Source organism: Durio zibethinus, chromosome 14 (genome assembly GCF_047325235.1).
Source record: "Durio zibethinus cultivar Kanyao isolate XHJ-2024 chromosome 14, ASM4732523v1, whole genome shotgun sequence".
In the NCBI taxonomy this organism is placed as follows: domain Eukaryota; kingdom Viridiplantae; phylum Streptophyta; class Magnoliopsida; order Malvales; family Malvaceae; genus Durio; species Durio zibethinus.
Genome location: NC_143175.1, coordinates 21,809,496 through 21,818,837, shown reverse-complemented (window position 1 = coordinate 21,818,837; position 9,342 = coordinate 21,809,496). Strand labels below are relative to the sequence as shown.

Sequence of the window (9,342 nt, the reverse complement as noted above, 5' to 3'; positions counted from 1 at the left end):
CCTCCCTACTCTCTTTGTGTTTTTCTCTTCCATGCCATAAAAATGGAGGAAAAAACAGACTCCAGTGCCTAAATTAAGATCAAACAATAGAACCCATTCCCCTTTGGTTTTATTATGCTCTAAATCTAGTTGATGGTTTTATTATGTTCTCCTTAGTTTAGTTGACAAGTAGCTACACCATAAACTCTAATGAAAATAAGATTAGAAATATTCTATAGTAAAGAACACATTCATGGTCTTTCAAACAGATCAAAAGTATATATTCCAGGAAGAGGGAATATGCAGCATATGTAACCAAATGTCACTATGCTTTCAAAGACTTCCGAGATCATCAATTAGTTTCAATCTCACTGTTAAACTATTAATCTCATCACAATCATCATATTTTTCAATCTCGTCACTATTAACCAGACAAATATGCATTTTCTTTGGACACAGAAAAATTCATGATAAATAAAATAGGTTAATTCAATTGCCAAGGCCAATGCAAGATCTGAGGCTTAAGACAAAGATCTATTGTACATAATTTATATGAATGGCGTTTGCAAGATTGATCTTCAAGGACTCAAACCCAAAATCACTTTCTATTGAGACAAAGGAAATTAAGAATTGACCCAAAATCACTTTCTAATAATAGGTCATTCATTGTATACAAGCTTTCAATTGCCGCACAAATGATGAATTCTCTCTCATTGCCCATGTGGGAATAGTAATTGTTGAAATACTACATTTTGGTTCATAAATAAGCAAAGAATTGAGTGAAAAAGAAAATCCAACTCATGCAAATGATCTTTGAAGACAAGGAGAGCTTTATCATATATTGTTCCGCTCGAGTTATATGGAAAAGTTGAAAACCATGTTAATATCAATAGGGTTGCAGTCGTTAGCTCAGTTTGTGAGTCCCATTTAAGCTATCTGAAAATGAATCAATGGCATAGACGTTTAGTCCTCTTGTCCGTCCAGGAAATCCACCTTTAAGTGAGGACACATCCAGTACAATCCTGAATAAACCACCAATGCTTAGTCAAGAACCCAACTAAATCATGACCTTGCATTTATAAAATGAAAGAACAAAAATGAGAGGAAAGAGAACAATAACATACAACTTCTTTGATGCTTTTCCCAATTCTGGCGTCTCACAATTAATGAGGATCTTCTTATCCATTTTCGACACTGAATGGTTCAAAGGCAGATCAATCCCTTTGGGTGCTGGATGACAATTTAAATAAATTACTTTCCATTTGCATTAAAAAGAAATAGAGGAAATAGTAATCACAAGGTAACCTTCTTACATGGTTTATGATTTGTTGGTGCAGTTCCATCTAGCCCCAGGAGTTTCTATAACAAATTAAACTCATCAGACCAGGATCTGGAAAGGATGCAGATAACATGGTTCAAGGTAAAAGAGATGTCACCTTAAGATTATTGTAACACTCCTCAAGATTAGCATTATCTAATATATGATCAAAGATGTCGGAGGATTTTCCTTGCTCAATTTCTGCCTCAGCATTCCGGAGGCGCTTTAGGATTTGCTCCTCTGTTTCAGTCCCCCTATTTACAACATCCTAACTATGACCAGGCTAGGAAAATAGCATAATGATAAATATCAAATGGACAGTTCAGATTCACCTTGCACGGAGCCGCTTTTCAAGCTCCCTCATTGAAGGGGGACAGATAAAGATGAAAATGGCATCAAGAGACCTGGCCGTAATGGACCTTGCTCCTTGAACATCGATGTCAAGAATGCACCTCTATATTTTGAAATTAAGAGCGAAAAAGCAAATAAATAAATAAAATAAAAAACCTCAATTTTGCAGAGAGATAATTTTGAAGTAAAGAATGCTACACCCACATGAACCCTTGATATGCTTTACAAAATATACAACCGAAAATCCAAAAATCCATACTGCGCAATCCACTTCAATACCTACATGACATTATTTTTAAAGGTCCTTGAGTTTCCTGAATTATATGCAAGAGGCATTATATACCTTTGCTACTCCACTCACAACAATACGCATGAGATGATTACTTGATTAGTAATTCATTAATTGTAAAAAAAGAGGAGCTGATGTGACTATAGTTTCATGAGATCTGATATGCTATTTCATTCTTCCCTTCCGCTTAAGAAAATAAGCCAATGTCCTAATCTGATTCAATTATCTAAGGATTTAAACTACTGCTTTCACCAAAGGTTTCTCATGTGGCCTCCTCCAAGATGAAATTCCATTGATAGTTGCAATCATGAGTATCCTATGTGCAACTCCCAGAGCATCATTAGGTATTATAACCACTATTAATAGAAGTGTAAAAATCAGGACTGTTTACCTTTCCAGAGTCTGCTACTGCCTCAACCGCTTCAATACTGGTTCCATAGAGATTTCCATGAACAGAAGCAAACTCAAGGAATTTCCCATCCTTTATATCTTTCTCCATTACAGTTCGCTCAGTAAAGTGGTAATGAACTCCATTCTTTTCCATGCCCCTTGGTGCACGGGTTGTGTGGCTGACAGAGAATCCAAACATGGATGGAAATTCCTTCATAAGCATGTTTATTAATGTCCCCTTACCAACTCCAGAAGGACCACTGATAACAACTGGCTTCTCAGCATCACCTCTCACACCCTTACTCCAGGCAACAACTTCAGTCCCCAAAACTTTTTTCTGTTCCTTTACATACTTGGTGTCCACCTACCAATAATATTTGAACAAATCAAGCACTTTCGGGTATCAAAATGTTTAGATAATTTTTATGCAACTCAGAAGCACTGAGTTTTAGAAAGTACAAATGACACAAAGAAATGAAATAAGAGTATGTGAAGCTCATCCTCAATTAACCCTCAAAAGATCTTAAGTATTCAAAATACCAACCTCAAGAAACCAAATGCAGTCATCTGGGGTGGAACCCTTAATAATAATCATTATTCGATCTTCATTCAAAAGAATGGCCGAATGGCCTTTACATGGCTTTGGTTTAGCTCCTAGAACTGTAGGAATCACCCTGAAAATATTACCAGCAACAATTAACTTATAACTCTAATCTGAAACCCAGGAAAAAGACACAGACGTAGCTCGTTCTAGCCACAAACTAACCATTTCTCTTTAGATTTGTCATAAATCTGAACCCCAATAGATGATATGGAATCATTGTTTGCCCCACCAATCACGAACTGCCAAGAAAAGTCCACACAAATCCTCAATCAAAAAAGATGATTGAACATATTAACAAACAGATAACAAAGAGAGACAAAGAGAAGCACTTTATGACAAAAACCCCAAATTAGGCATTAAATTATCTCACTCTTTTGTCAGCAACATCTGTCAAGGTCCCAAAGCCTTTGGATTTTAAACCAAATCCATTTGAAAATCCATTTTGTGGATTGTCAACACAGAATGCTGGGGCTTCTCCCTGACGATCATAAACCAAAAACAAATCAAATCACAATAAAGCTACTACTTTTTATCCATATTGCCAAAAACTCATTGAGATTGCTAGTAAAGTTCCCCCTCTCTCTTTTTCTTCTTCTTTTTTTAATAGATTAAAAAAAAAAAATCAGCTTTCATCCAAATGAAGATTAAAAAAATGATGATTAATGGCTCACCATGGAGAACCAATGCCTCCTATACAAGATTTCCCCTGATCAATACACATGGAGAGATAAGAGATCAAATCAAAAGAACTCATACTTCATGAATCTATCAAACAATGTAAATCAAATGAAGGTAAAAGAGAAAAAGAGAATCAAATTTTGAGAGTTGTAACAACAAATTTTGACTCTCAAAACCAAAACCCAGATTCCAATCCAAAATTACAATGCAAAACATAAACATGTAAACAGGCATGAAAAAGCAACAAGAAAACAGAAAGCTATGAAATCAAGATTTAGCTGGTTTCTATGTCAAAATTCAAACAACCCACGTTTCAAAAACCAGGGAAAAAAGAGAAAGAATAAACTTTAACAAAAACCATCTATAACTTCATGTTTTGATGCAATTACAGAGCTAAAAAAACATAGAGAAAATAAGAAAGAAACAGAGTGGTTAGACCCCAAGTTCATACCTTTGATAAGAGAAAAAAAGTCTTTAAGAATGGGAAGAAAAAATTCAAAGTCCTTATATTGATTAGGCCGATGATATTTGCAAAAGGGTTAATTATTATAAAAGAAACTGAGGAAAAAAGGGTTCTGGTTCAGCTTTGTGATCTTTTTTAAGGCTCAAGTATTGGGATTTGGAAGTGAGGAGGCGTCAAATTAGAACAAACTCAGGAGGGTTAGAAAAAAAAGGGGAAGAAGGTCGTTTGAAGAAGAAATTGCTAGAAATCTTCACACCGATTCTATCTTTTATAGTTGGGAAGAGAAAGAGTGCTTTTTTTTTTTTTTTTTTTTTTTTGTTCTTGGTCGCATTCAATTCACGAAAGTAAGAAGACTCGGCTAGCTCTAATTTTCTTGTGAGGTGCTTGTGAAAATTCACTTTTGTTTTTTTTAATATATATTTTTGTACTTTTTATTTTAAGGCTGTGGATTTTTGTGTTATTTTTTAATGGTTTCTTTTCTTGAAATCCGAGGTAAATTTAAGGAAAAAAATTAAAAAATTTTATTTGAAATAAAACTTTTTTAATTTCATAAATATAATTAATAAAATTAATTTTGTTAATTTAAAACATAATATAATGATAAGATATAAATAATATAAAATTTAAAATATAAATGTAATATAATTTAAAATTATAATAATAATTATATATGTTTAATAAAATAAAAAATATATTTTATATTTTTATATTAACATAAATTATAACACATAATATTTGTATAAAATATAATATAAATATATAAATTTTAATATTTTATATAATATAAATACATTAATCATTAAATTTAAATAAATTTTTATTTTTATTTTTTAAATATATATATTAAAAATATTTTATTATTTTATTAATTTCATCTATAAAATTAAAAAATTTTACTATTAACGTATTTAATAAATTTTTTAAAACAAATGTACAAAGCGCTGCTACCAAAAAAAACATATCAGGAGACTATAGGGTTTGGCTCATTAAATATAATTTAATTTTGGTCAACTACTGCATCTCTCTGTGTTTACTGTTCACCTGTGGGTCTAATATTATCATGAATTGTTATTCTATCATTCTTGTCATCTTATGGATCAATAGTAAAATTTGATCTTATTTATGAAATAATGGTAGATTTAATAATTAATATTTTTAATTTTATTTGTAAAATTTTAAATTTACTCTCTTAATTAAACTTATGAACGGTATAATTGTATACTATAATTTTAGACAATAATTTTAATATTTTAAATATATTGTTTAATCAAATTTAAATATGTTGATTGAGTTACATTAAAATTCAAATTTATACTATAGAAATGTTAACCCAACCTGATTCATAAATAACTATTATTATTGTATAAAATAATTTTTTTTTAAAGTATTAAGATGGTAGGAAAAAAAATCATAGTTAATGCAACCGACTCGTTCAAGAAGATTACAAAATTTAGGGTTTCCTTGTGCAGGTTTAAATTATGTTTGAGTGGAACAAGGAAACGTCTAAGGAAATTCTAACGTATACGAATTAGGGAGGGCGATCTAACCTGTTTTCGATGGGTTTTGTCCCGACCCGACCCTATGAGGTCGATTTTTTTTTTTTAAATTTGAGTTTCGAGTAGAGTCGAATCGGGTAAAGTTAGGAAACAATCAGGATCAGATCGGATTCGAATTTGCTTAAAACCCGACCCGATCAGATATGATATTATATAAAAAATTATTTTTTAATTATTTTTAATTTTTTATTTATATATATTTATATAATGATATTTTTAAATATTTATATTTAAAAAATAATATTTTATATTTTTAAAAAAATATTTTATTAATTTCAGATCGGATCGAGTACGATTTATTTAGTATCGGGATCGGGTTCATGTATGAAAAAACAAAAAAAAATTTGAATAAAATCTGATTCGGGTTTAATAAAACATAGAGTCGGGTCGGGTTCGAAGCGAACAAAACCCGTTCCGAACCCGACCCAATGCCAACCCTAATACGGATATACCCTTGTTTGGCAAGTTGATGATTGAAAATCTTATTCCGAAAATAAATACTCCTTGTGCACATGCATTAGTTGCAAACTCGTTTGAAATGGTTGGTTTTATATATATATATATATATATATATATATATATATATATTTCATTCTAACCTCTAAACTAATGTATTGAACATTCCTAATCTTTTCTTAGAATTTTTTATTCAAATTAGAGGTATTCTTATTTTAAAAAAAATTAAAGTTAAAGTGTCCATAGATAAGTTAAATCACATTAAGTCGACACTTCTAAAAGTTTGTACAAATTCAACATGATTTCATTAAATATTTAATTAATCTAGTTATTATTTAAAATATTATTAAAAATAAAAATTATTTTTATATTAATATTTTAAAATATATTTTAAATTTAAAATTAAATAAAAATAAATTTACTGATAGAATTCATATTATATTTATCAAGTCATTGTCCTTTATTCTATTAAAGATGGTCCAATCTAATTCTACATATCCATACTTGTTTGCATAGCAATCGTAGATGGAGGCGGCAAACTTGGAATGGAAGTTGTCAAACACAACATGGCAAATGAAAACATGCATGTGACAAGTACATAGTATTGGCCTCTTCCATTTGAAACGAAGCTCCAAATTTGACTTTTTCAAAATTGCTTCTTCTTATTGCCTTGTCTCTATGATACATTGTCACATCCCAATCAAAAAAGAAAGAACCTAAATTCACTTTTCACATATTTTTTACGAAAATTTAAAAATAAATAAATTATTCAACCTCTTATATTAAAATAAAATATATTGCATCCAATAATTTATAAAATAATTATTACAAATTATGTATAATAAAATATATTGCATCCAATAATTTATAAAATAATTATTACAAATTATGTATTTCAAATGATTTTAATAAAAAAAATTATCAATTTGATCTATATCCAAAGTCATTTAGGCCGAGGAATAGATTTCAATCATATATTAATTTGATGTGTTTTATCTAGACTTTTTTAAGGTGCTTGTCCAATCAAAGAGAAGTGAAAGAGTATCCAAAGGGCAGGGTAGATAGGGTTGTAGGGATGCTTTTCTTTTTCTCGTTGATGCAATTTCGATGAAAGAAAAATGCAAGAGTAGATTTGTGCAAAGGACTTGTGCTATAATATTTATTTATGCACTTATAATTTTATAATTTGATAGGGAGGGTCGTTGGACTATAAAGCAAAATTGTCAAAATCATCAAGACTATTTTGCAAAATCTAAAGACTTTATACTGTTGAATTGCCCGTTATTGACGGTGCCCTAATCATTCCCAATCATATTTTAGAAATTTATTTTGACAAAAAACCATTTAATTTTTTTGACCTTTACTCTTTTTTTTTGGTGCTATGATGTAAATTACGTACGTGTGAGATATCGAGTCAAACCTTAACTTAATTAAGAATTAAAAAAAGTACTTGCATTTTGATGCGAGATTTATAATCGAAATATTTTTTTTTAAATTGATTAAATTAAAAAAAAATCTTACTAACATTATTGGATGTGAAACAAAATAAAAATAATAAAAATAAATAACCAAATATTTGTTCTAACAAAATAAAGCGAAAAAACTTAATAAATTTTATGTTTACATGGAAATATAAGATTTTTATTGAAAAAAGCAAACAATTAAAATAAGATAAAATAAAATTGAGTCATAAAAATCGTGAAAAATGAAAGATTACACAAAAATTAAAAATGCATGGTAATATTTATTTTTTTAAAATTTTATTATTATTATTATTATTTTCAGATAAAATCATAATAAAAATTCTTACGTTCAAGGCTTCAAGTAAACATTTTAAAATTAAAATCTTTTTTCTTGTAATACTATTATTACAAAATTTACATGTAACATTCAAATATTGAATTTTTTAAAAAAGTTGAAACAAAATAGTTTATAGAATTTAATTTTGAAGGAAGATTCTTTTGACTAGTTCAAGTTCTATACGTAATGGGGCAAAAAAGTCTACATGCAAATGGTCCAATTACTTTTTTTGTGGCCATCATGCTCATCATCGCAAGCAAACTTTTGAAGGGTTCCAAAAGAAAGAAAAACATACCCACATGCTTACATAATTTTTTTCTTCCTTGACATGAAATATTGAAGCCATTCAACTGCGGACAAAACATGTATCACTTTCAGTTGTATCGTAAGGGCTGAGGTCAACACTGCAATCATTTCTTTAGATCGCTCACCAATGAAATTCCTTGGCGTGTTTATTTGGAAAAACCCATGTTTGGCCTTTATTTTATAAGAGTAAGTTTTTTATCCATTATATGTAATTTTTAATTTCATAAATTGAATTACAAAATTATTATATATTTTATTTTTTAGTATATTTCAAAATATGTATTATTTTATTAATTCTATTTTTGAAGTTTAAAAATTTTAGTGACAACTGGTTAAATAATATCTCTATTTATTTTATAAATCCATCATTGTTTGAAAAAATTGAGCTCAAAAATTTTAAGGGAAAATTTGTAACTTGCTAGAGGGTAGTTTTGTAAGAGGAACCAACAAATTCTTTAAGATTAAGTTTAATACTTAAATAAAATTTTGAACTTTATTTCAAAATATAAATATGTTCTCAATTTTTTATTGTATGAAATTAAGATTATAAATTTTTATTTTATTGTAATTGTACTAATTAAATCTTAAAATTAGATAAATAATGTCCAATTGACAGAATTTTTAAAATAATATTTTTTTTAAATATTTATTATTTAATTTATCCAAATAAATTTAAATAAATATTTTTTACAAATTAAATCATTCAATTAAAAAATTAAATATTTGATACTATTAAAGTTCTAATTATAATAAAATAAAAATTTATAATTTTAATTTTATGTAATAAAATATTAAAGATTTATTTACATTTTAGAGTGAAATTTGAAATTTTTTTTTGAATATGATAATTTGAGACAATGATATGCACTCCATAGAGCAACTTGCCCATAAAGTAACTTCAGTGAATGGGAAAATAGTAAAAGTGCAATAATTTATTTTATACTTTAATAACGATTTTAAATAGACAAATTCACCGACTGACTGTGACTTGCATGCTTTGTCTGATTCAATTTGAATAAAGTGTCGGGTAAATTTTTTTAAAATATGGTTTGTTTTAATTTATGATAATGTTTTAATTATGAAACAAATTTACGAAGGCATTTAAGAATGCGGTGAAAGATAATTTTGGCAGTGACAATGACATATGGTGGA

General features: G+C 28.5%; 1 protein-coding gene across 1 annotated transcript; it reads right to left on the bottom strand.

Moving 5' to 3' along the window:
- Positions 1–443: 443 nt before the first annotated feature.
- LOC111294288 (guanylate kinase 2-like) lies at positions 444–4,455 on the bottom strand. The gene is made up of 11 exons (XM_022887553.2): positions 4,061–4,455; positions 3,603–3,637; positions 3,302–3,409; positions 3,094–3,170; positions 2,872–3,001; positions 2,329–2,691; positions 1,630–1,751; positions 1,416–1,551; positions 1,293–1,338; positions 1,104–1,209; positions 444–1,001 (listed from the first exon to the last, which is right to left on the bottom strand). The coding sequence occupies exons 2-11, from the start codon at positions 3,603–3,605 to the stop codon at positions 884–886; spliced, it is 1,209 nt and encodes a 402-aa protein (XP_022743288.1). The 5' UTR covers positions 3,606–3,637; positions 4,061–4,455; the 3' UTR covers positions 444–883.
- Positions 4,456–9,342: the final 4,887 nt, after the last annotated feature.

Excerpts from the sequence above, each read along its gene's own strand:
- LOC111294288 (XM_022887553.2), bottom strand. Across the intron at positions 3,171-3,301 it reads CAGATGTTGCTGACAAAAGA|TTCGTGATTGGTGGGGCAAA; the intron begins GTGAGATAATTT and ends TTTTCTTGGCAG. Across the intron at positions 1,552-1,629 it reads GAAAAGCGGCTCCGTGCAAG|GGGGACTGAAACAGAGGAGC; the intron begins GTGAATCTGAAC and ends TGTTGTAAATAG.